The 25,917-nt window shown below is 34.1% G+C and overlaps 13 protein-coding genes and 9 non-coding genes across 22 annotated transcripts in view; 8 read left to right on the top strand and 14 right to left on the bottom strand. All coding sequences in view use genetic code 11, as the record gives it.

Moving 5' to 3' along the window:
• Nucleotides 1-36, bottom strand: part of atpF (ATP synthase CF0 subunit I) — a 1,334-nt gene extending 1,298 nt beyond the window's left edge. Inside the window, exon 1 of the mRNA in view lies at nucleotides 1-36. This exon is cut by the window's left edge and continues 123 nt beyond it. Coding sequence (YP_009472161.1) covers nucleotides 1-36 — 36 coding nt within the window.
• A 465-nt stretch (nucleotides 37-501) lies between these two features.
• atpH (ATP synthase CF0 subunit III) lies at nucleotides 502-747 on the bottom strand. Its single transcript has one exon. It carries the CDS (start codon nucleotides 745-747, stop codon nucleotides 502-504), a length of 246 nt encoding a protein of 81 aa, YP_009472160.1.
• Nucleotides 748-2,124: 1,377 nt separating this feature from the next.
• On the bottom strand, nucleotides 2,125-2,868 carry atpI (ATP synthase CF0 subunit IV). Its single transcript has one exon. It carries the CDS (start codon nucleotides 2,866-2,868, stop codon nucleotides 2,125-2,127), a length of 744 nt encoding a protein of 247 aa, YP_009472159.1.
• A 216-nt stretch (nucleotides 2,869-3,084) lies between these two features.
• On the bottom strand, nucleotides 3,085-3,795 carry rps2 (ribosomal protein S2). Its single transcript has one exon. It carries the CDS (start codon nucleotides 3,793-3,795, stop codon nucleotides 3,085-3,087), a length of 711 nt encoding a protein of 236 aa, YP_009472158.1.
• A 261-nt stretch (nucleotides 3,796-4,056) lies between these two features.
• On the bottom strand, nucleotides 4,057-8,184 carry rpoC2 (RNA polymerase beta' subunit). The gene has a single exon. It carries the CDS (start codon nucleotides 8,182-8,184, stop codon nucleotides 4,057-4,059), a length of 4,128 nt encoding a protein of 1,375 aa, YP_009472157.1.
• A 176-nt stretch (nucleotides 8,185-8,360) lies between these two features.
• Nucleotides 8,361-11,189, bottom strand: rpoC1 (RNA polymerase beta). Its single transcript has 2 exons — nucleotides 10,755-11,189; nucleotides 8,361-9,986 (listed from the first exon to the last, which is right to left on the bottom strand). The coding sequence occupies exons 1-2, from the start codon at nucleotides 11,187-11,189 to the stop codon at nucleotides 8,361-8,363; spliced, it is 2,061 nt and encodes a 686-aa protein (YP_009472156.1).
• A 26-nt stretch (nucleotides 11,190-11,215) lies between these two features.
• Nucleotides 11,216-14,428, bottom strand: rpoB (RNA polymerase beta subunit). Its single transcript has one exon. The coding sequence runs from the start codon at nucleotides 14,426-14,428 to the stop codon at nucleotides 11,216-11,218; it is 3,213 nt and encodes a 1,070-aa protein (YP_009472155.1).
• A 1,204-nt stretch (nucleotides 14,429-15,632) lies between these two features.
• trnC-GCA lies at nucleotides 15,633-15,712 on the top strand. The gene has a single exon. It is a non-coding gene; the product is annotated as a tRNA-Cys (tRNA).
• Nucleotides 15,713-16,047: 335 nt separating this feature from the next.
• Nucleotides 16,048-16,137, top strand: petN (cytochrome b6/f complex subunit VIII). Its single transcript has one exon. It carries the CDS (start codon nucleotides 16,048-16,050, stop codon nucleotides 16,135-16,137), a length of 90 nt encoding a protein of 29 aa, YP_009472154.1.
• A 1,099-nt stretch (nucleotides 16,138-17,236) lies between these two features.
• psbM (photosystem II protein M) lies at nucleotides 17,237-17,341 on the bottom strand. Its single transcript has one exon. The coding sequence runs from the start codon at nucleotides 17,339-17,341 to the stop codon at nucleotides 17,237-17,239; it is 105 nt and encodes a 34-aa protein (YP_009472153.1).
• A 412-nt stretch (nucleotides 17,342-17,753) lies between these two features.
• On the bottom strand, nucleotides 17,754-17,827 carry trnD-GUC. Its single transcript has one exon. It is a non-coding gene; the product is annotated as a tRNA-Asp (tRNA).
• Nucleotides 17,828-18,339: 512 nt separating this feature from the next.
• Nucleotides 18,340-18,423, bottom strand: trnY-GUA. Its single transcript has one exon. It is a non-coding gene; the product is annotated as a tRNA-Tyr (tRNA).
• Nucleotides 18,424-18,483: 60 nt separating this feature from the next.
• trnE-UUC lies at nucleotides 18,484-18,556 on the bottom strand. Its single transcript has one exon. It is a non-coding gene; the product is annotated as a tRNA-Glu (tRNA).
• Nucleotides 18,557-19,367: 811 nt separating this feature from the next.
• trnT-GGU lies at nucleotides 19,368-19,439 on the top strand. The gene has a single exon. It is a non-coding gene; the product is annotated as a tRNA-Thr (tRNA).
• trnM-CAU lies at nucleotides 19,374-19,432 on the top strand. The gene has a single exon. It is a non-coding gene; the product is annotated as a tRNA-Met (tRNA).
• A 1,529-nt stretch (nucleotides 19,440-20,968) lies between the features above and the next one.
• psbD (photosystem II protein D2) lies at nucleotides 20,969-22,030 on the top strand. The gene has a single exon. It carries the CDS (start codon nucleotides 20,969-20,971, stop codon nucleotides 22,028-22,030), a length of 1,062 nt encoding a protein of 353 aa, YP_009472152.1.
• psbC (photosystem II CP43 chlorophyll apoprotein) lies at nucleotides 21,978-23,399 on the top strand. The gene has a single exon. The coding sequence runs from the start codon at nucleotides 21,978-21,980 to the stop codon at nucleotides 23,397-23,399; it is 1,422 nt and encodes a 473-aa protein (YP_009472151.1).
• A 262-nt stretch (nucleotides 23,400-23,661) lies between these two features.
• Nucleotides 23,662-23,753, bottom strand: trnS-UGA. The gene has a single exon. It is a non-coding gene; the product is annotated as a tRNA-Ser (tRNA).
• A 367-nt stretch (nucleotides 23,754-24,120) lies between these two features.
• Nucleotides 24,121-24,309, top strand: psbZ (photosystem II protein Z). The gene has a single exon. It carries the CDS (start codon nucleotides 24,121-24,123, stop codon nucleotides 24,307-24,309), a length of 189 nt encoding a protein of 62 aa, YP_009472150.1.
• A 761-nt stretch (nucleotides 24,310-25,070) lies between these two features.
• Nucleotides 25,071-25,141, top strand: trnG-UCC. Its single transcript has one exon. It is a non-coding gene; the product is annotated as a tRNA-Gly (tRNA).
• Nucleotides 25,142-25,262: 121 nt separating this feature from the next.
• On the bottom strand, nucleotides 25,263-25,336 carry trnfM-CAU. The gene has a single exon. It is a non-coding gene; the product is annotated as a tRNA-Met (tRNA).
• A 166-nt stretch (nucleotides 25,337-25,502) lies between these two features.
• Nucleotides 25,503-25,805, bottom strand: rps14 (ribosomal protein S14). The gene has a single exon. It carries the CDS (start codon nucleotides 25,803-25,805, stop codon nucleotides 25,503-25,505), a length of 303 nt encoding a protein of 100 aa, YP_009472149.1.
• Between the last annotated feature and the right edge of the window lie 112 nt (nucleotides 25,806-25,917).

Below are 25,917 nucleotides of genomic sequence, written 5' to 3'. Positions count from 1 at the left end.
ACTCAAACAAAGGAAAGAATCGGTTACATTTTTCATATGATCTCATCTCCTCTTCTATTATGGATAGACTAATTTTCTTTCTATGATTCCGAATTTGTTTTATTTAGAATTTTATTAATAATATTTATATATTAGTGTTAGTGGTCGATCAATTGGATTACAAAATTTCCCATAAAAATCATATTTTTTAGCTAGTTTTTTTTTCAATTGCAAAATCTCTAGTTGTTTTCTTTTAATAAATAAACACTTTCTAAAAGGATTTCCTAATAATATAATAATAAAAAGGGTGGCATTGTGCTAAAAAGGGAAGGAATAAGGCAAGCAGTATGTTAATTTCTCAACTTTACCTTAAAAGAGTCCTTCCCCTGCGCTGCGTTCTTGGACAAAAGAAAAAAGAATTTTTGAGGTGAAATCAAAATAATATAATTCTAAAAAGCAAGAGCAGCAAATCAAGTACACGTAAAAAGAGATATGTATTTGTATTTTTCTATTTTTTTAGAGTTAAACAAAGGGATTCGCAAATAAAAGTGCTAATGCTACAACCAGCCCATAAATTGTTAACGCTTCCATAAACGCTAGACTAAGCAATAAAGTACCCCGTATTTTTCCCTCTGCCTCTGGTTGTCGCGCAATCCCTTCTACTGCTTGCCCTGCAGCAGTGCCTTGGCCAACCCCAGGTCCAATAGAAGCAAGCCCTACAGCCAACCCAGCAGCAACAACGGAAGCAGCAGCAATCAGTGGATTCATGATAAGTTCCTCTCATCCAAAAAAGGGGAAATGGTTAATGATACAAGCAACCAATTTTGACTTGAATTTTTCAATTAATAAAAAAGATTTATTCAGTCGAAATAATTGAGGAAAAAAATGAAGAAAAAAATAAAGAAAGAATATTTATTGAACTGTTGGAACTACTTCGATATTTCTCTATTTTTCTATTCCCATAGTTTTTGTAAATCCATACAACTTTTGTTCTTATCTTCCCTTAAAATAAAAATAAAATTTTTGAACCATTCTTTTCTTTTAGAGTTTTCTTGATTCAATTTCGTTAGTCATTCATCAAGATTCAATTCATAATTACAGATGAATATAGAAGGGCTTCGTTTTTTTGAATCCCTATCGAAATTGACAGTAGCAGGACAAATTTGGATAACTATATTTATAGTTGGTTTCTAGATAATTCGTTAACATCCAATATCTAGTATCACATATACATGTATTTCTTCTATACCGTAAACCAATTGTTCGTGTATTCAATTGGATTCGAGAAGCATTCTTTGAAACCTTTCAAAAGACTTAAAAAAAAAAAGAAAGAGTTGCCCTTTAGCTATTATATTATAATTTTATTATAGACACCCCGGCTTGACTCCTCTTTCAAATCTTAGTCTTAGGTTTTTGCTAGCCCTTTTCTTCTTTTTGATTATATCCTCGTTTATATCCATATGGTATAATCAATCTAAAAAAATTCGTTCGACCGAAGAACTGAATCTTTGCAACGAAATATTGAAATTTGAGTGATCTAAATGGAATTTTTATTTATTGTTGAATTGAATATGAATGAAATACAAATACGTTCTAGTTTTATGTAATATCCATTTTAATCACATGTCGTAAACGGAAATATCCTACAAAGTTCAAAGTTAAAGTTCTTAATATTTACATTTACAACATTAATAGACTCTAATCAAATAATATTCAAATTAGATCTATATTATAATGTAAAAAAAATATTTATGTTATAGATTGAATGAACAAAATAAAATACAACAAAAACAATACCAAAAAGTTATTGAAAAAAATTGAAAACAAAGATTCTTTTTAGTTTAGTAAAAAAAAAATAGGAAAAACATCTTTTAAATAATGAATCTTTTTCCTATTTTTTTTTACAGCTCTCAAGTAATCTTTTCTATTTTTTTACCAAATCATATATTTATTTATACTTTGATTGCATTTAATTTAACCCCGTATTTATGAATATTCAATTAATAGAATCAGAATTCAAAACTTATTTGTTTATCTTTTATGTATTTTTGTTACCTAAGTATATTATCTTTAGCCGCACATATATTGTGGCGAGTCAAACTAAACTAGAAACTAAAAAAAAGACTATTTCCTAAATTTGTTAAGTTAATGATGGCCTTCCATGGATTCACCTATATAAGCCGCAGCTAAAGTAGCAAAAATAAGGGCTTGAATACCGCTTGTAAATAATCCAAGGAACATGACAGGTATAGGAACTACTAAGGGTACTAAAGAAACAAGAACAACAACTACTAATTCATCAGCTAATATATTTCCGAAAAGTCGAAAGCTAAGCGACAGGGGTTTTGTGAAATCTTCTAAGATGTTAATTGGTAGAAGGATTGGAGTTGGTTGGATGTATTTACCAAAATAAGCTAATCCCTTTTTCGAAAGACCCGCATAGAAATATGCTACTGATGTAAGTAAAGCTAATGCAACAGTAGTATTTATATCATTTGTGGGTGCAGCTAACTCCCCATGAGGTAACTGTATTATTTTCCAAGGCAAAAGAGCCCCCGACCAATTTGAAACAAAAATAAATAAGAACATAGTTCCAACAAAGGGAACCCACGGACCATATTCTTCCCCAATCTGAGTTTTACTTACATCTCGAATGAATTCGAGGACATATTCAAAGAAATTCTGACCAAAAGTGGGAATGGTTTGCGGATTTCTAACAACTAAAATGGCTGAAACCAATAAGATAGCAATTACGACCCAAGAAGTTATAAGTACTTGGGCATGCACTTGGAACCCCCCTAATTGCCAATAGAGATGTTGACCTACTTCCACGGAAGATATCTCATATAATCTTTTTAATGTGTTGATGGAACATAATAGAATATTCATATTGCCCTCAAAATAAATAGAACTTGAAAGGAATTATTTTGATTCAATCATCTATTTTTTCAATTGTCTGTTAAATCTTTTATTTTGAATATCGACTAATCACTTAATATTTCTGGGTTTTTTGTTTTTTGCGCGATTTAGTAAATTAGTTATAGTAACCGATTCTATTCTATAAATCTATGAAGTTCTCAATGGAATAATTTATTTTATTATTAATTAAGAATTTCGTATATAGCTAGAACGACCTTCACAAATTGCAAATACTAATTTGTTAAGAATTAACCGAATTGAAGCTATAGCATCATCATTAGCTGGAATCGAAATATCCGCGAGATTGGGGTCACAATTTGTATCGATTAAACAAATCGTTGGAATTCCCAAAGTGATACATTCTCTAAGAGCGGTATACTCCTCTTGCTGATCAACGATTATGACAATATCGGGTAAGCCAGTCATATATTTAATGCCACCCAGATAGGTTTCCAAGTGCGATAACTGTCTCTTCAAAATAGCAGTATCTTTTTTTGGCAAACTATGGATTCTGCCCGTTTTTTGTTCTGTTCTCAAGGACCTGAACTTATGAAGTCTCGTTTCTGTAGTATACCAATTGGTTAACATACCGCCGAGCCATTTTTTATTAACATAATGACACCGAGCTCTTGTTGCAGCCCGTGCTATTAAATCCGCAGCTTTATTTTTTGTGCCAACAATTAAAAATTGTTTCCCCTTACTTGCTGCATCAAAAACCAAATCACAAGCTTCTGATAAAAAGCGAGCAGTTCTTGTAAGATTTAGAATATGAATACCCTTACGTTTTGTGGATATATAAGGTGCCATTCTGGGATTCCATTTTCTAGTACCATGGCCAAAATGAACTCCCGCTTCCATCATCTCTTCCAACGTTATGTTCCAGTATCTTTTTGTCATTGATCCCCACAAAAAAAGAGACAGGGTATCCTGAAATAAGAAAAGTTTTGTTCCGATGGAACCTTCTCTTTTATCGAAGATTGGCTCTTGATACATGGTCAGGCCATTCAATTTTTTTTACTTTTTTCTTTATTCTCTTTCAAAAATGTAATCAAACGCCTTTATTTAAATTTAAGAATTATAAATTCGAAAAAATAGGCTTTTAGCAATTATCAAATCTTCGGAAATGATTGCTGCAACGTATCACATAAATTCTTGAAATTAAAAAACAAATTCTCTATGGTGGAACAGGATATCTTTTATTTTTTCCTCGAGTAAATTCTTTTTTTTCGGAGCAATCTTAATAAGTTGTCTTTGCTTTGAAGGCTGTGTTACCTTTTTGAATCCGGTACCAACGGGTATCATTCCCCCCAAAACAACGTTCTCTTTCAGACCTTTCAACCAATCGATACGACCTCGGAGAGCAGCTTTTGCTAAAACTCTAGTAGTTTCTTGAAAACTCGCTTCGGATATGAAACTTTGGGTATTCAAAGATGTTTTTGTTATTCCCAATAATAGAGCTCGGTAACAAATTACTTCTTCTAAGGCACGTCCCGCTCGTTCAGCTCGAAACAATCCAATTAGCTCGCTGGGTGAAAAAACATTAGACATTCCATCTTCTGAAACCAATACTTTTGATGTTATTTGGCGTACGATAATCTCAATATGTCTATTATGTATATGCACTCCTTGGGATCGATAAACCCTTTGGATTTTATTAACCAAAGAAATTCGACTTTGGACAATAGTTAGCTCAGTACAAATAAAGAATCCCCAAGGAATGCCGAGAATTTTGGTTATATGTTCGTTCCAAGCGTCAACCCTCTTCCCTAGGTTAATCGATATTGAATCAATCGAACGAACTTCTAATACCTGTTCCACTTTTGGAAGACCTTGGGTTATATCACCTGATCTCGATTTTTCATATATAAATGTTACTAATATATCTCCTTCAAAAAAGATTTCTCCAAAATGTCCATGAACTGTTGCTCCTGGAGTCGCCAAATAGGTATTAGCCGATCTTATTAATATGGAATCCATTTTAACAATTAAAACTTGTCCCGATTTTAATTTTAGTTCTAGTCCATTTTTTGTTTGAGATAGACATACATTTTCACAAATAAATTGTCCCAGGCTAATTATTGTAATCGTTTTTTCACAATATTTAGAATCATAATCATGATGGAGAAAATCCCAATTCAAACGGAATGTATTTAATTTTATGTTGCTGCATGGATCGGGCTTATAAATTATCTCGGTTTCGTCCATTAAAAAAATTTTTAATGCTTGACAAGTTTTTTTTAACTTGTCAAGTTTCAAATTTTTATTCAGTTTACCTTTTAATAACTCATAATCAGATCTCGATGAATAAAAATTTGAAACTTGAAGTGCTATTCCTACGGGACCTAATGAATTCTTAATTGGAATTTGAAGATCCTTTTTTATTTTTTTTATTCTCTTTTTTATTTTCAGCTCGTTGTAGTATTTTACATTGCTAAAAGGTCCTATTTCAAAACAATCATATGATGACAAAATTATCAAAGATTGGCATTCTGTATTTCTGTTCAACAACACATGAATCGTTTCATGATTTTGGATATGTGATTGTTGAATTTTTTTCTGGAAAGAAATAGGAAAAAATGGATTAATATTGATTTGATCTGACTCATTATCCGAGATCCATTCTGAACCGGATGGATCATTTCTTTTTCTGATATAGGAAATCCGCGATTTCGTTGGATCAATTCTTAGAAAATCTCCAATCAGACCATTTATATTTACTTCAACAAAAGAAGCACGGGATTCTTCTATCGAAGAACTTTTTTTATCTCGATCCCAATTCAATACTAAACAAGTTCGAACTAATTGAATGCTTGTGTGAGAAATTTTACGAATTGATTTCCCATTTCCATAAAGAATATAATTGAGAGCTTTAAGCTCCAAATTATCCCTTTCCCGGAACAGATCTTGTGGAAAAAGTTTGACTAAATTGATACCGTTTGTAATTTCATATAGAATTACAGGTCGAACCAAAACAAAATACTTTTTCTTGATAATTGTGATCCATTGGACAGAGATCCAATTTTTAATTTTTTTTGATTCCTTTGAATCTTTTTTTAACCTTTCGGGTTGTATCAAAATACCACTGTGTCGGTATACCTTATCCATTTCGCCAGGAAAATGGATATCCCCAGAAAATATTTGTAATTCAATCTTTTTTTTTTTCTTCTCCATTCGCACCAATCCGCCTACTCGACTTTTTATATTAAAAGTGATTGGTGTATTTGTTTCAATAATACTGTTGTTCCTTACCATTATGGAAGAAAGTTCGGATAAAAGATGCACTTCTTCGGGAATGAAAAAAAATCGCTCTACTTTGATTTGGTATTTTGGTTTACATTCTTTGACTCCTTCATATTCAATTAAATCCTCTTTTTTAAAAAGAGGGGGGGTTCCAATAGTCTTATATTTCGGAATTCCCGAATTTTGTGTTCTATATTGAGGATCGTCGAAATGAGCAAGGATACTATTTCTACGAAAAATACCATTCACAGGTATTTCAATCGAGATATCGGAAGAAGACGTTAATTGTTTGTCAGGGTCTTCAATCGATTGGAATGGAAATGGCATGATGAATCTATTTCGTCGCCTTTTTGCCAATAAATCTGAAGTTATCGGGGAAATAATAGGATGTCTAAAATGAGAATTATATAGAATTGAATTGAATCCTGATTTAGCGTAAGGTTTTGAACTAAACAATTTATGTCTTACTAGATTTAGGTTATTTTCGACAAAATCATTATTTAAAAAAGAGTTAGAAATAGCTTTTTCTCCAAGAGAACGAGAATGGGTGTGCATTTGGTCTTGATCCTTGAAGAGTGAAAAAGATAAGTCACTCCACTTACACGACTTTCCCGATAATATCCATAAATGACTTGTCTTTGGTAAGATATGTATGTTACCCCCATTAAATTCAGATGCATGATATACATCAGTACTCCAATGCATTTCTCCCTGTGAGTTAGAATAAATATATTTTCGAACTTTTTCCTTCAAATTTAAAGTGTATGTTCCCGCGCGAATCTCGGCAATCACTTGCTCTGATTCTACGTATTGATTATTTTGAACTAATAAAAAGCTTTTCGGTGGAATTCTAACATTATGTAGAATGTCATCACTTTCAATAGTTACATATAAGTCTATATAAGATAAAAAAGCAGGATGACCGTGACGTGTACGCGTGGGATAAACCAAATCTTGATTGAATCTTATTTTTCCATTAGACGGAGCTCGCACGTGTTCTGCAGTACCTCCTGTGAATACTCCACCTGTATGAAAAGTTCTTAATGTTAGTTGAGTACCAGGTTCTCCAATCGATTGGCCCGCAATAATACCTACAGCTTCGCCTAATTCCACCAAGTTTCCATGAGTAGGACTCCGCCCATAACACAATCGACAGATCCAAGATGTATTCCTACAAGTAAAAGGGGTTCGAATAGATATTGATTGTGTTTGAAAATTTATTAAACGATTGATTAGTCCAATCCCAATATCTTGATTTCGAATGGCAATACATCGCGAACCTATATATATATTGTCTGCTAATACACGACCAATTAATGTTTGTATCAAAATTCTTTCTGGCATTATTTCATTCTGGGTATTTATAGAAATTCCTCGAATGGTACCACAATCCACCCGTCGTACAACAATGTGCTGAACTACTTCAACAAGTCTGCGAGTAAGATATCCAGCATCTGATGTTCGTACAGCAGTATCCACAACCCCTTTACGGGCTCCGTAACAAGAAATTATATATTCTGTTAAAGAGAGTCCCTCGCGTAAATTGCTTTGAATGGGTAAATCAATCATTTGTCCTTGTGGATCTGACATTAATCCTCTCATACCCACTAATTGGTGTACTTGAGATGCATTTCCTCTAGCGCCTGAGAAAGACATTATATGAACTGGATTTAGGGGGTCGGTCATCCTAAAATTGGGACTCATTTCTTGTCGTAAATATTCACTTGTAGCATACCATATCTCAATGGATTGGCGTAATTTTTCTACTGCATGTACATTTCCATAATGATGGTGTTTTTCCAAAATAAAACTTTGTTGTTCAGCATCTTGAACAAGCCACCCCTTAGACGGTATGGTTAAAAGATCGTCGACCCCTAAGGAAATGGATGTAACAGTAGCTTGCCGGAACCCCAAAGTTTTTACTTGATCCAGTATATGTGATGTATATGCCATTCCGAAGTGATCTATTAATCTACTAATAAGTCGCTTAATGGCAGTTCCACCGATTACTTTATTGTGAAAGACCAGATCAGCCCGTTCTCCCATAAGTACCTCCATATTCTGCTCAGTGGGATTAAGTTCAACAATGGGTTTTAGTCAATGGTTTGAAAACTTCGCTTCTTTGCTTATGTTGATTCGTGTAGAAGTTTATTTTAAAAACTAAGATGCTACCCGATCCTAATTGATCCTTGAATTCAAATCCGCATCAGAAATTGACTTAACTAGATACTATATAAATGGGCTCGACAAAAACCTTGTATAGCTTCTTCGATTTCTCGATAAAAAGAAATATGACCAACAGTAGTTCGAATGTATATACAACGAATTTGTTTTTTTATACTTCTTACTACTATATAATGACCATAAATCTCATGATAGATACCCAACGGTTCATAATGAACTTCGATAGGAGCTTCTCTTGAGGAAATAACGCGCTGATCTAGCCGCCAGCGGAACCACAAAGGACTATCGAAATTTATTTTTTTTTGTCGATAAGCTCCAATTGCATCATAGGAATTACAAAAAAAGGGTTCTTTTTTTTTTTTCGTATATCTATTGTTATTATTGTAAATTCTTTCAGTTTTCGAATTTCTGCGATTACACGGACTATACCTGTTTGCACTAATACCTCGACGATTCCCGCTCGTTAATATATAAAGCCCAATAAGCATATCTTGAGTCGGTACGGAAATAGGATCTCCCATCGACGGAGACAATAGGTTCATATGAGAAAACATAAGTAAACGAGCTTCCGTTTGGGCTTCCAAAGATAAAGGCACATGAACAGCCATTTGGTCTCCATCAAAGTCTGCATTGAATCCCTTACAAACTAATGGGTGTAAACAAATAGCGCGCCCTTCCACTAAAATAGGTTGGAATGCCTGTATGCCTAATCTATGCAGAGTAGGCGCTCTATTTAGCAAGACGGGATGCCCCTGCATAATTTCTTGAAGGATTTCCCATACAATCGGTTCTTTTTCCCGAATTTTACTCTTAGCAATTCCCATGTTCGAAGCAAAATGCTTTCGAATTAGACCACGAATTACAAATGTCTGGAAAAGTTCTATTGCTATTTCGCGAGGTAATCCACATCGATGTAATGAAAGTGATGGTCCTACTACAATAACAGAACGCCCCGAATAATCAACCCTTTTTCCAAGCAGGGTTTCGCGAAATCTTCCCTCTTTACCTTCAATTATATCTGAAAATGATTTGTAAACCTTATTATGACCATCCCTCATCGGTTGCCCGCGGATTCCATTATCCAGAAGCGTATCCACGGCTTCTTGTACCAATTTCTCCTGGCACATTACTAATTCGCTTGGCGTAGATCTACTTGTTGTTAATAGATCGATAAGAGTATTGTTCCGATAGATAACTCTTCGATAGAGTTCATTAATATCTGAGCTCATTAGTTTTCCCCCATCGATTTGAATAATGGGTCTCAATTCGGGGGGAAGAACTGGTAAGAGACATAAAACCATCCATTCCGGATTTATATTTGTTCGGATAAAATGTTTAGCTAATTCTATACGTCGAACCAAAAAATTTTTTCTTCTTCCAACTTTTCGAGCCTCCCATTCATTTTCATTGCCCGTGGATCCCCCTTCTCCTAATTCTTTCCACTCTACTAATGAAGAATTTATAAGAATTGTCAAATCCAGATCGCCTAGTTGTTCTCGAATAGCACCCGCTCCACTAGAAATTTCTCTATTTCGAAATGTATCGAAACCCTGTATAGTAAAAAAAAGTGGTATGCTATATTTCCAGGATTGGATTTCATATTCGAATAAACCTCGTAATCGTAAGAAAGTAGGCTTTTTAACGACGGGTCTAGCAAACGAAAAATTTGGATAGGATCCAACCAATGGATCAATGGGATCTCCCCCTTTCAAAATCGGACGTGAAAGTTTCCTTTCATCCGGCTTAAATAATTAAGTCCAAAATAAAGAATAATGAATTTCTGCGTTCAAATTCTATAAAATGGAGAATCAAATAATCTAAAAATTTTTACTCTTTACTCAAGTTATCACTAAAGAAAAACCCAACAACTTTTCATTGTTGATGAACTCCTTTTCTCAATTATCGCAGAAAAGAGGTATAAAATTTTTGAGTAGTCTACTCCCCTCGAATGGAGAATCTCCTTCATTTTTAATTGAAATTAAAAGAGTATCCCTAAATTCATAAGAGATTTGCTTGTCTATCTTATGTATAATTTCATGTGATCTTTTAGGCCCAGACTTAACCTCGATGGTTATGCCACGATGTCCTTATTATATAAGCCTATATGCGATAGATAAACTTCGAAAACCATGATACTTTTGCTGATTTGAACACAAATTCCGTTCTTTAGAAAAGAAATGGAATAATGGAATTATAGTAAATTCCCACAAAAGGTCCTTTTTTACGAGGTAAAGCTTATATTTCTTTGTTACTAAACCATAGATCTATTCCCCTTTTCAATTAAATGGGAAATATTCCCTATACCCAAAATTCTGAGTTTCATGTTACTCACTTCCAGAGACACGTCAGATCTGGGACATCCCAAATCAATTGATTGGAATGACAGTTTATTGTTCAAAATCTGTACAATAAAAATTTTGATCAAATCACACATCGCAGTAAACTAGACCTTCTAATTCTTTAAGAGGTTTATCCAAAAGATTCGCGATATAACTAGGAAGACGTTTCAAATACCACACATGGGTTACTGGGCATGCGAGTTTTATATAGCCCATTTGATATCTACGTATCCGAGAATCAACAAATTCTACCCCACATTGTTCGCAAAATTTTTGGTTGTCTTTTTTTTTCTCTCCGATCACTCGATAATTTCCACAAGCACAAATTCCACTTTTTACAGGTCCAAAAATTCTTTCGCAAAATAATCCATCTTTTTCAGGCTTATTAGTTTTGTAATGAAAAGTATAGGGCTTTGTTACCTCCCCAACTATCTCTCCATTAGGTAAGATTTTTTTTGCCCAAGCAATTATTTGTTGAGGAGAGACCGATCCAATTCGGAGTTGTTGATGTTTATATTGATCAATCATAGAGTAAAAATGATGATTCCATCCAATTAAGCTTCCTTCCTATGAATCCTGAAGTTCTTCTCAGATACAAGGAAATGATTCAATTCCATAGCTAAAGATCGTAGTTCTCGAACGAGTAATCGAAAGGATTCTGGAGCGTTCGCGGGTTTTGGTATTGTTCGTCCAATGATCGTAGTCGCGAGTACTATTTGCCGAGCTTTAATATGATCAGATTTATAAGTAAGCATCTCTTGCAAAATATGAGCAACACCAAATCCCTCGAGAGCCCAAACCTCCATCTCACCTACGCGCTGTCCTCCTTGTTTAGCCCTTCCTCTAAGGGGTTGTTGCGTAACAAGTGCATAATGCCCACAAGAACGTCCGTGTATTTTATCATCAACTTGATGAATTAATTTCAAGATATAAGGCTTTCCTATTATAACAGGCTGTTCAAAAGGATTCCCTGTTCTTCCATCAAATATTCTGCTTTTGCCCGGATACTCGGGTTCAAATATCCACGGATTCGACGTTTGTTTACTGGCTTCATATAATTCAGAAAATACTAGTTTTCTCGAAGCCTCTTGCTCATATCTCTCATCAAAGGGTGCTATTCGATAATGTCTATCTAGCATATCCCCCGCTAATCCGAGTGAGCATTCAAATATCTGTCCTACATTCATTCTTGACGGAACTCCTAATGGGTTGAAGACCATATCAACGGGTCTTCCATTTTGCAAATAAGGCATATCCTGTCTAGGCAAAATTTTGGAAACGATACCCTTATTTCCATGTCTCCCGGCCACTTTATCACCTACTTTGATTTCACGTTTCTGCAATATATATATTCTAATAGTTTCTGGATTATAATTGGAACCTCTTTTTTTTTGAATCCATCTTACATCAACAACTCGACCTCTACCGCCTATAGGTAGTTTTAGACAAGTTTCCTTTGAGGAGGATACCTGAATTCCAAGTATAGCTCGTAATAATCTATCTTCCGGGGCATACGAGGATTCTTGTACCATTTGAGGCGTTAATTTCCCCACTAAAATATCGCCCGTCTCTACCCAAGATCCGGGGGTAACAATTCCATTTTTGTCTAAATTTCGGAGTAAATGGGCTTCTAGGTGTGGGATTTCCTTAGTGATTTTTTCAGGACCGTGGCTTGTCACATGAGTTTGAATTTCATATTTCCGTATGTGAAAAGAAGTATAAATATCTTCATAGACCAGACGTTCGCTGATGAGTACAGCATCTTCAGAATTGTAACCCTCCCATGGCATATAAACTACTAATATGTTTTTTCCCAAAGCAAGTTCGCCGAAAATTGTAGCAGCACCGTCCGCTAAAATTTGACCCCTTTTTATGCATTTACCGCGTTGAACTTGAGGTTTTTGATGCATGCAAGTATTTTTATTAGAACCTTGATACATAACCAATGGGATGTTTAAAGTCTCCCCATTGCCCAATAGAAGGATCTTTTCAGTATCGGTATAAAAGATCTTTCCCTCGTGTTCCGCTATAGCGGAAGCCCCCGAATCTAAGGCTACTTGGCGTTCCAATCCCGTTCCCACAATGCACTTTTCGGACCGAAAAAGCGGAACTGCTTGACGTTGCATATTTGAACTCATTAAAGCTCGATTCGCATCATTATGCTCGATAAAAGGAATGAGCGAAGCTCCAATAGAAAAATATTGAAAGGGGAAAATACTTCGGAGATGAACCTCTTCCCATGCAATAGTCAGAAATTCTTGACGATATCGCGCTGGGACAATCTGTTCCTCCCGAATACTTCGATTCAGTGCTAAAGAATTTCCTGTAGCTACCATATAGTATTCATCTCTACTTGGTGGTAAAAAAAGCATCCGTATTCTTTTTGATCTCTTATCAATTTCATAAAATGGACTTTCTATAGACCCCCAACGACCAATTCTCCCATGAATAGCTAGAGATCCAATAAGTCCAACATTGATTCCTTCAGACGTATCAATTGGACAAATGCGTCCATAATGACTAGGATGGATATCTCGTATCCGAAAACTAGCAGTTCGCCCCGTCACCCCTCCGGGGCCCAAATAACTCAATTTTCTACCATGAACTATTTGGGTCAATGGATTGGTTCGATCCAGAACTTGAGATAATGGATGTAATCCAAAAAAAGATTCAAAAGTAGTTGTTGGTGGAGTTGAAGTCACCAAATTCTGAGGAGTCGGTATCAATTTAAGTCTAATTGCTCCACATATAGTTCCTCTAACCATATTTTCTAAACGAACCAGAGCCAATCCGAATTGATCTTGTAAGAGATCTGCTACGGAACGAATACGTTTATTTTTCAAATGATTCATATCATCAAGTGTACCCATTCCAAATTTCATTCCAATCAAATGATCGGCAGCTGCCAATATATCTCGTGGTAACAAAAATGTATTGTTCTGAGGTATATCAAGATTCAATCTTCGATTCAGATTTCGTCGACCAATCCTTCCTAATTCACATCGTTGGTGAAAAATTTTTTTTTGTAATTCCTTGCACAAAGATTCAGAAAATACAGGATCTCCGCCTACACAAGCAAATTGTTGATAAAACTCCAAAATGGCGTTTTCTTTTGACCCAATTTTTTTTTTTTCCTTATCATTCAAGAAAGACAAGAAGAGTTCGGGATAGCAAACATTCTCTAGAATTTCGTTTAAATTCAAACCCATAGCTGATAGTAGAACTAGAATAGATATTTTCTGTTTCCTACTGACACGAGCCCATATCTTTGCTTTTCTATCAATCTCTAGTTCTAATCTCCCTCCCCAATCCGATATTATAGTGCCAGTATAGACCAAAATCCCGTTATGGTCCAATTCTGACCGATAATAGATACCAGGGCTTTCCAATATTTGATTGATTACAATTCTATAAATTCCATTTACTATAGAAGTTCCCAAGGAGTTCATTAGAGGAATATTTCCAATAAAAATTGTTTGTTCTTGGATATCCTTATTGTTTTTCCAAATTAATCCCGCAGATACATATAATTCAGAGGAATATGTAAGTGATTCATATACAGCATCTTTTTCTTTTATCAAGGGTTCTACCAATTGGTATGTTTCCGCAAATAATTGAAATTCGATTTCTTGATCCAGATCTTCCATTTTTGGAAACTTATAAAGTTCTTCTCTTAAGCCCCGATCAATGAACCTACAAAACCCTTCAAATTGTATCTGATTCAATCCCGGTATTGTAGACATTCCCGCATTTTCACCCCCAATCATTTTTTATTTTCCCCTTGTATTTTTTAGAAAATGTCCCATCATTTGCTGTCTCATTATTCATCGAATAACATGAATAAAATTAGCAATAATGGAATTGTTGTTGCTTTTACCGAATCACATGAAATTTTTTTACCAACCCCGTATAGGAAATACCTGTTAGGAAGAAACAAAAAAGGTGGGAATCGAATTTAATACTCAAATTTGAATTTGCAACAAAACAAACGGATAGAATCCAAATGGAAAGGAATTGAAACGATCCAACTCGACTTCTTGGTTTTTTTAGAATATCCAAAAAATGGATTCCATTTATAACATAATAACATTATTATGTTATGATATTACATATTTCAATTCGATTTGGATACCGGGAAAAAAATCGACTCGGGATTTGTTCGGCTCGATAAAAACCTAATCTAATAATCCTAAACAATATAATATAGAACAATATAATAGAAATCATAGAATTCATTTTAGAATACTTAATCCCTCCCTTTTCAATTTTTTTTTTCCAAATTCAAAATTATCAAAATTATATATATAGATTTCTATTATATTAATAGGGAGAATTCGAATTTACAAAGGTGGGAGAGTTTACACACCACCCCTTCTTATTTGAGAATACAATTGGAATACGTAATAAAGCTAGTATATTTATTAAACCTGCACAAATCTAACTTCCGTTGCTATAGCTAGCCATATATCTAGTATCCAGATTAGATACATGTCTCTTCCTTTTATAGCAGTCCTATTTATTCGGTACAGAGCATGTCGTAGTCAATTTTTCAATTTCTATTGAATTTATTTTTTCAAGGAAAACTTCTTTCAATTATGGAAGCACGAGAATCTTATTTCAAATTCTGGTATATACGTATCATATGCGGAATACGGATATGATACCCGATAGATATTATCTCTGTAACAATTTCTAGTTATATTCTAGGGTTTACATATACTGACAGTTACTGTTATAATTAAAATGGAGAAGGTTTTTTGAATAAAAAAAGCAATATTGATAAATTTTGTATCAAATTGCATTTTTTTTTATCTCATAACGACAAAACCATCTTCTCATTTCGATTTCAAGAATTGTTCAGGAATTGTATAGTTAACGGTTCCGTTTTGTCCTTCCATTATTGCGTTTGTCGATCAAAGTGCATATCTCTTTTTCAATAAAAAAAGGGTATTCTCATATATATATCGTTTTGGCGGCATGGCCGAGCGGTAAGGCGGGGGACTGCAAATCCTTTTTCCCCAGTTCAAATCCGGGTGTCGCCTGATCGACAAGAGAATTGAATTTTGACCTTTTAATTAAAAAAATGAGAGGAAAAACGAATTTATCTGTAATGTTTTCCGACTCTACTAGAAATCTGATCAAAACTTGTTTGATGTTCTAATAGAATTTATTGAATTGTTTCGTGTTAATATAATAGTTTTAGTGCAGAATCGAATCCCCCTTTGACTCTGTACCAGCGATTTAAATAAATATATATAGTTATTATAGTTTCTAGTATTCTCAGTGATTAGATTAATACCAAAAAAAAACAACAAGAATTAGTGAACAATAGTAAAATAATTCCTTCATAGTGATATTTTTTATAGAGATAGGAGAAAAAATTCACATGGATATAGTAAATCTTGCTTGGGCTGCTTTAATGGTAGTTTTCACATTTTCCCTTTCTCTCGTAGTATGGGGAAGAAGTGGACTTTAAAGGTACGACTAATTGGGGTGGGGGATCCAACTGTATCAATTGTTTTCTAGCTGGGTTATTAAATTTTTCTATTGAATATTTTTCATTTCCTTTTAATTAATACCATACCAATTCCTTTAATTCAAATATATCCGCATTTCGGAAGTCTATTTTATTTGAGTGGTGTAATGTATTCTATGCATACTAAATACAAAATACTCTGTCAATCACCCAAATAGTGAAATTATTACCTTATTCTTGTTAAGGGGATGAAAAAAAGATAGGAAATTTTTTCCTATTCCAACCTAATTCTTCCTAAGATTTCTATTTAGATGAACTGGCTCTTACCAAAGTTATATATCGAAAATGAGTAACCGCGGAACCCCCTTTAACACCCCTTTTCCCTTTTTTCCCCTCTTTTCAAAGTTGGATTTCTAAGTTCTTTATTGAACTCATTTATTTGCAATCATGGTTAAAATGTAAAAAAGATTGGGGTTGACTACCAATCTTTTCAAAATACAGAAAAAGCTTCTCGTAGAAACTACCGATCATTTGTTAACTATTACAACTATTCCAACTATTTAATCAATTACTTCTTGGAAATGCTAAAAGTATTACTCAATTTTTTTATATGATACCGGGCCGGGATTGATATTAAGAATCAGAAACCCATAAATTTGAATAGCAAAAATAAGAGTTGCTTTTGGATTATTACATATATATTTTAGTGGAACCAATACAAAAAATGGATGAAATAAAGAAAAAATTGGAGCTACTATGTACATTAGATATAATGATGTAATGGAATTGAAATTCGATATATATAAGTCTATATATAAGAAGGTCGATCTGAATATTTAGATACATATTGTAGATTGATCCATATTATATTATAGAGTAAAACTTTTTGCACTACAATTATAGAATAGATAATATAGATAATATGGTAGAAAGAAATCAAATTGATTTCTTTCTACCATATTATCTATCCAGATTTTATAGAATTCTGTTGCTTCTAGTCCGATTATTTCATTTATTAAATCTTAAGCAAAAATAGAATCTTTTTTTTCATTCACTGTATTGACATGAATTAAGAAATGAAATCATGTTTTAAGTCAAATTAGTCACTTTGACTTACCGTCTTTACATAAATTATAAGTAAAAAGGCAGTGGGAACTAGAATGAACAGTGCAGTAGCAATAAATGCCAGAATATTTACTTCCATAATCTCTATGCTTTTTTTCTTTTATTTCCAATAAATAACTCGGGATCTAATCCCATAGAGATGGTAAATCTTTCGTCAGCAAATTCAATGGTCTAAATCACATCTCGATGATATCAAATAGAACCAATATAATATCATGAATAACAATATCTAAGCTAAGCTATCAAATCGATTCATCGTCGAGAATGGAATAGTATAACATAGGAAGATCTTTTATCCATACCAAATTCAAAAAATGTCGTTTCTGATGCAATCAAAAATTCTTTTTTTTTTTTTAACTTTTGAATTTCAAATTAGATAAGGGTTCCCACGAAGCAAAAAAGAGGGGATCCCTCTTAGGAATGATATTTTTTTGTTATTAGGATTCCCTTTCACATACAAATTGGTGTCTTTTTTTGGATTTTTATTCATTCGGGACTGACGGGGCTCGAACCCGCAGCTTCCGCCTTGACAGGGCGGTGCTCTGACCAATTGAACTACAATCCCAGGAAAGGGGCGTACAGCATAGAAATTCTTATGCTTTCATTCAAACCTTTTGTTTTTATTATTTTAGATTATAGAATCGTTTGCTTTAATTAACTGACAGAGACGTATCATATATCCATTATTTTTATTATTATTCAATTATATAAATAGATATATTTATTGAATTGATATATCAATACGCACTTTAGAGATCGACATGGATTACTTGTAATCCCTTCATTCATTATTGCCAAATCAATTGAAAAATGAATCCATCAATACAAAAGAAATTAAATAAAGAAAGAGTCTTTTTTTTTATCTTTTTTTTATTTAATCGTTTTTTATATTATACTTAGAGATCCTAATAAGGATCTAGATCATTAACAAGATTTGAATTTTATATGTATATATGGTCCGTAAAAAAAGATCCCTAAAGATTTATCACATTTTATTTTCTCCCATATCTGAGCATATCGGCCATTTCCGGAGAACAACAAATGGTTATATCTTTTTATGGTGGATCGGCAAATTATTGGGCCGAGCTGGATTTGAACCAGCGTAGACATATTGCCAACGAATTTACAGTCCGTCCCCATTAACCACTCGGGCATCGACCCAGGAAGAATCAATTTGATTCTTTTTAGATGATCCATGATCACCTTCCTTTCGTAGTACCCTACCCCCAGGGGAAGTCGAATCCCCGTTGCCTCCTTGAAAGAGAGATGTCCTGGACCACTAGACGATGGGGGCCCACTTTCCCGACCGCCGTTATGCTATGTTCTTAGTATAAACAGTTTTTTTTTTAATTGTCAATAGATTGGAATGATATGATTCGCTCAGAAGGATCTCCCCCCCCCTTTTTTTCAAAACTCCATACCATATATTTGGGGAGTTCATCATCACGATTTCTAAATTGTTCATTCCAATCGCCAATCTATAATTCCAAAAAAAGTAGGATCTTTCGTGGAGTGGTTGGTTTGCTAGAAAAGGCGTAGCGTGGGTTAAAACTTCATTTCTTTTATTCATTTTATAAAAATAAATATATCTCTGTCTCATCCTAAGCCGGAAAAACCACGAATAAATATGGAAATCGGGGTAAAAGGATATGGATCAACAAGTTATTTTTTTTTTTTCAATAAGAATCGGTTCAAGAGCAGGAAAATTGGAATCCATTTTGCAACGATTCAATAAAATATTTATTTGAATTGGTGGGTACATGTATCAATACCCAATACAATGAATTTCGTTATGATGAGGATAACCAGAATTCGAATCGCTTTTGAATTTATTTCAAATTCCATTGATATGATAACATCGATATCATATCATTCAAAATCAAATCTAATATCAATAAACTTTTTTATTAACTATATGTTTTTTCACTAGGTAAATCGAATTTTTTGTCCTTTAATGAGTCGATATGTAGATAATAGATATATCTATGTGCATATATTCTAACGGATATTCTAATATTATCTATATTAAGAAGTATATTCAGTAACAAATATCTGTACTAGACTCATATTGGCTTATTGCTGAATAAGGAATTGAATCAAGCGGAGCCCTTTTAACTCAGTGGTAGAGTAACGCCATGGTAAGGCGTAAGTCATCGGTTCAAATCCGATAAGGGGCTTTGAGCCCGACCCTTTTTCATTCTCATAAAACAAAACCTCAGCAGTAGTATTGGTCTTTTGTAGTTTTCGTATTTGAATGCAGAATAGAGATATTGTTGTTGTTCTTTTTTCGAAAAAAAAAAAACTAAGAGTCTAATTTCAGTAGAAAATAGAATTCTGAATTGTAATAAACTATTGTTATCATTCTAATGAATGATAATCAAATTTTAGTAAACAATTTCTACTTAGTCTATTTAGTACTTAGTCTATTTATAAAGTAGAACATTTTTATCAGTCTCTTTTTTTTATTTAATGAATAATGATATCTTCTTTATATTGCTATTTTCGATTATTCCAATAAAAAAATTTCGAAACATTAAAAAAAAAGTAAGTGGACCTAACCCATTGAATCAGAACTATATCTACTATTCTGATATTCAAATTCGATATAGATGAAATTTATCTTTTTTTTTTAGACTTCTTTTTGATTTGTACTTCGTAAGAATTAGTCGATATTTACGATTAAATCCTCCCGTTCCTCAAGATTCTATAGGAATATTTTTATATTCCCTTTCTAGAGCTTATTCCAAGCTCCAAAATACAAGTCATTTTTTTTTGAACACAAGAGAAGATCAATTTCCATTTCTATAAAATGGGATATGATATATAAAAAAAATACATCAAATCATGGCTTCACGTATCAAATATTTTCTTTTTCTATCGGTGCTTCCGGTATATTTCCGGCAATTAATGACTGGGAGAAAGAGACTTTTCACTTACAGTCTCTTCTCTTATTATTTCTATTATTTTATTTAATATTAATTAAAATATTTTAATTCAATTAATATTAATTACTCGGATAGATAGATAGATAGATAAAAATATCGAAAAAGTAAATAGAAAAAATATTAGAAATTTCTCTTTCTCTTACCGTGATCTACAAAAAAGTAGACTTTGGAGTTTTTTTTAACTGAAAGAAAGGAAAATAGAACAAAAACGACACTAAAAGAAAAAATCTTGAAATAAGATTCAAATAGAAAAGTAATAAAAAATAGAAAGTACTAAATAAGCCAGTTTCCTAGACATAAAAATTAGAAGAATTTTGAAAACATTTTTTTTTTATTTTTTCAATTTCACAAAAATATTCTTTGAATATTATTCTTTGATCAAAGGAACGGAGTGTGCCCGGGCTCCGCTGGTAGCGCGAACGAGAAAAGGTATCATTTTTCTCTTGAAAAATTGTTAAAAAAAAATTTCTATCAGATTTATGAGTAAATTTATGAGTCATAAGACAATTAACCATTCATGACTTAGGGGATTTGATTTAGAAGAATAAAAAAAGGAATAGCCGGATTGAGTTCATGGATTCAACTTAACCTAGGTATCCATAGAGCAATAAATGATTTTTATATCCGAAACGCATTAGAAAAGAAGGGAAATCTACGAGAAAAAGAATCATTATATAAATGAGAAAAGCCTCCAAGGTCCCATCCCCAAAATGCTAGGAGGTGTTCGGAAATGGTTGAAGTAGTTGAATAGGAGGATCACTATGACTATAGCTCTTGGTAAATTTACCAAAGATGAAAATGATTTATTTGATATTATGGATGACTGGTTACGGAGGGACCGTTTCGTTTTTGTGGGTTGGTCCGGTCTGTTGCTCTTTCCTTGCGCCTATTTCGCTTTGGGGGGTTGGTTCACAGGTACAACCTTTGTAACTTCATGGTATACTCATGGATTGGCAAGTTCCTATTTGGAAGGCTGTAACTTCTTAACCGCTGCAGTCTCTACTCCTGCTAATAGTTTAGCACACTCTTTGTTGTTACTATGGGGTCCTGAAGCACAAGGAGATTTTACCCGTTGGTGTCAATTAGGTGGTCTGTGGACTTTTGTTGCTCTCCACGGCGCTTTCGCATTAATAGGTTTCATGTTACGTCAATTTGAACTTGCTCGATCTGTTCAATTGCGCCCTTATAATGCAATCGCATTCTCTGGTCCAATTGCTGTTTTTGTTTCCGTATTCCTGATTTATCCACTGGGTCAGTCTGGTTGGTTCTTTGCACCCAGTTTTGGTGTAGCAGCTATATTTCGATTCATCCTATTTTTCCAAGGGTTTCATAATTGGACATTAAACCCATTTCATATGATGGGAGTTGCTGGTGTATTGGGCGCTGCACTACTATGCGCTATTCATGGTGCTACCGTGGAAAATACTTTATTTGAAGATGGTGATGGCGCAAATACATTCCGTGCTTTTAACCCAACCCAAGCTGAAGAAACTTATTCAATGGTCACCGCTAACCGCTTTTGGTCCCAAATCTTTGGGGTTGCTTTTTCCAATAAACGTTGGTTACATTTCTTTATGTTATTTGTACCTGTAACTGGTTTATGGATGAGTGCTCTTGGAGTAGTCGGCCTGGCCTTGAACCTACGTGCCTATGACTTCGTTTCTCAAGAAATACGTGCAGCAGAAGATCCTGAATTTGAGACTTTCTACACCAAAAATATTCTTTTAAACGAAGGTATTCGCGCGTGGATGGCGGCTCAAGATCAGCCTCATGAAAACCTTATATTCCCTGAGGAGGTTCTACCACGTGGAAACGCTCTTTAATGGAACTTTAGCTTTAACAGGTCGTGACCAAGAAACTACCGGTTTCGCTTGGTGGGCCGGAAATGCCCGACTTATCAATTTATCCGGTAAACTACTGGGAGCTCATGTAGCCCATGCCGGATTAATAGTATTCTGGGCCGGAGCAATGAACCTATTTGAAGTGGCTCATTTCGTACCCGAGAAGCCCATGTATGAGCAAGGCTTAATTTTACTTCCCCATCTAGCAACTCTAGGTTGGGGGGTAGGTCCTGGGGGGGAGGTTATAGACACCTTTCCATACTTTGTGTCCGGAGTACTTCACTTAATTTCCTCTGCAGTATTGGGCTTTGGTGGTATTTATCATGCACTTCTGGGACCTGAGACTCTTGAAGAATCTTTTCCATTCTTCGGTTATGTATGGAAAGATAGAAATAAAATGACTACAATTTTAGGTATTCACTTAATCTTGTTAGGCATAGGTGCTTTTCTTCTAGTATTCAAGGCTCTTTATTTTGGGGGTATATATGATACCTGGGCTCCGGGAGGGGGGGATGTAAGAAAAATTACCAACTTGACCCTTAGTCCAAGTATTATATTTGGTTATTTACTAAAATCACCTTTTGGAGGAGAGGGATGGATTGTTAGTGTGGACGATTTGGAAGATATAATTGGGGGGCATGTATGGTTGGGTTCGATTTGTATACTTGGTGGAATTTGGCATATTTTAACCAAACCTTTTGCGTGGGCTCGGCGTGCACTTGTATGGTCCGGAGAAGCTTATTTGTCTTATAGTTTAGGTGCTTTATCTGTTTTTGGCTTTATTGCTTGTTGCTTTGTCTGGTTTAATAATACCGCTTATCCGAGTGAATTTTACGGGCCCACTGGTCCAGAAGCTTCTCAAGCTCAAGCATTTACTTTTCTAGTTAGAGACCAACGTCTTGGGGCTAATGTAGGATCCGCTCAGGGACCTACCGGTTTAGGTAAATATTTAATGCGTTCCCCGACCGGAGAAGTAATTTTTGGGGGAGAAACTATGCGTTTTTGGGATCTACGTGCTCCCTGGTTAGAACCTCTAAGAGGTCCCAATGGTTTGGACTTGAGTAGACTTAAAAAAGACATACAGCCTTGGCAAGAACGTCGTTCCGCGGAATATATGACTCATGCTCCTTTAGGTTCTTTAAATTCCGTGGGTGGCGTAGCTACCGAGATCAATGCAGTCAATTATGTCTCTCCTAGAAGTTGGTTAGCTACTTCTCATTTTGTTCTAGGATTCTTCCTATTCGTAGGTCATTTATGGCACGCGGGAAGAGCTCGCGCAGCTGCCGCAGGATTTGAAAAAGGAATTGATCGCGATTTTGAACCTGTTCTTTCCATGACTCCTCTTAATTGAGATATGAGATCTAATGCTTGAAGTAGGAATCACGTTGATTTTACCATACATATAGGGTTGAGTCGAGCGGGTCAGATTAAAATCAAAAATAAAAAGTATTTTACTTCTCGTTTTAATCCATTTCTATCTAATCTAATTATATCGAAATTCTGAATCTTTTTTTTTTCGGGCTCGGCTAAGTGGTAGTATCGCCGAGCCCGAAAAAACCGAACCAACCAAAACCAATAAAAGAAAAAGAATACTTTCGTCGAGCAAAAACAAAAGGAGAGAGAGGGATTCGAACCCTCGATAGTTCGTGTTGTGAACTATACCGGTTTTCAAGACCGGGGCTATCAACCACTCAGCCATCTCTCCAACCAAAAAGCCAATTTCTATTTTATCTTTATTCTACTGAATAGAACATAACTATATGAATTAATATAGTTAGTATCGATCGATGATCGATGGCATAGATATCCAGTGTGAATCAATTGGTCACTTTTAATTCTTCAAAATATTATAGAAGATGCATGATCCAGCATGTCTTTTTCTGAAATAAAAACAAACCTTCGATCCATGCCTAAAAAGAAAGGGGTAGGTAATACGTCATATAAAATCAATAGATTCATGATAAAACCCCAAAATATGTTTTTTTATTACAATTTTTTTTTGATAACGGAATCGAGGAGTTGGGATCAAATGGTATAGTTTTCTTTTGTTGGTAAATTGGAGGATTAGAAACATGACTATAGCTTTCCAATTGGCTGTTTTTGCATTAATTGCTACTTCATCAATTTTATTGATTAGTGTACCGGTTGTATTTGCTTCTCCTGATGGTTGGTCAAGTAACAAAAATGTTGTATTTTCCGGTACCTCATTATGGATTGTATTAGTTTTTTTAGTGGGTATTCTTAATTCTATCATCTCTTGAAGCTATTTGTTATAGATCGAAAAATGAACTGAAATGACCCCTCCCCACGAATTCTTTCGAATTGTGAGGCACATTAAAATTAAAAAAATGGAATATATAAGCCCCCAAATAAAAATAAAGAAAACTAAGACATTATAGGGAGGGAGGGGTCAAACTTTTTTTTCTATTGGAAAAATCTTCTATACTTAATATTTATATCATCTTATATTTATATATAGGGAGGGTATATTGTTATGGTATATTGTAAAACTTAAAAACAAATCTCAAAATAGAAATTGAATTCAACTTTCAAAATCTATAAATTTAATATAATTAAATTTATAGAATAAAATCACAAAATAAAAAAAATAGTAATAGAAAAATGAATTTGAATATTCAATAGGAGTAATATATTCAGATTTATAGATTTTATTAATCTATTAAATTTCGAATCTATTCGAAATCCTCTATAAAGATTCTCTTCTCAAATTGAATACTATTCAATACTATTCTATTTATTTATTCTATTTATACGACTAATTTCTACGATTAATCCTTTTATATTATAAGTATTAATATAGAAGTATTAATAGAAAGAACTATTACTAAATTAATCTTCTATTAATAGATAAATCCTTATTAATAGAATAGGGAGATCTCATATATATATTTCATATATTTTCCATTTTTCGACTTTCTTTCAAATTACGCCTAACGGAGTATCAAACCTAGCTCTGCACAAATAAGATTGATATATTACGTATCAAATACGATTCAAAAATGCGGATATAGTCGAATGGTAAAATTTCTCTTTGCCAAGGAGAAGACGCGGGTTCGATTCCCGCTATCCGCCCCTGCCCTTAGTACTTTATTAAATCGATTATTAAATTATTAAAAAGTAATAAAAATTGTTAGAGTTGACTGTGATAGTATCTCCCCCCCTTTTCTTGAATTCCTGCTTTTATCAAAAACTGTTGCGGAGACGGGATTTGAACCCGTGACCTCAAGGTTATGAGCCTTGCGAGCTACCAAGCTGCTCTACCCCGCGGTAAAGAGAAGAATTGACAACTAATGCACAAACAAAGATTGAATGTGCCCCTTTATCATTCTGTACAAATAGAATAAACCATTTGTACAGAATGGTAAAGGGGCCCTCTTATGATCGTTGATCATAAAAATGAATAAAACATTGAAGAGAATTTTTCAACCTACCCTTACCAACTCGATCTTGTTGCACCAGGCAACAAAGATGCATTAACCATTTCACGAAGTATGTGTCCAGATAACCCAAAATCCCGATAATTTGCTCTTGGTCTTCCGGTCAAAAAACAACGTCGATGAAGACGTGTAGGTGCACTATTACGCGGTAGTGATTCTAACTTTCCATGAATTTCCCATTTTTGACTTAACGACGGAACTTTGCTTATTTCTTTTTTTGAGGATCGGCGAATCAAATAATATTTTTGTTCCAATTTTTTTCTCTTCTTCTCCCTCTCAATCAAACTTTTCCTTGCCATAATGGTTAATTTCCTATTAGTATCAATCAATCATACAAGTCGGATCCTAGATGTAGAAATAGAAGTAGAAATTGAATATAGAAGAGGTCTGTAAACCACCTTCTCCATAGAA

Source organism: Arachis hypogaea, chloroplast (genome assembly GCF_003086295.3).
Source record: "Arachis hypogaea chloroplast, complete genome".
NCBI lineage: Eukaryota > Viridiplantae > Streptophyta > Magnoliopsida > Fabales > Fabaceae > Arachis > Arachis hypogaea.
The sequence above is the reverse complement of the archived record's forward strand: the minus strand, read 5'-3'. Positions and strand labels throughout refer to the sequence as shown.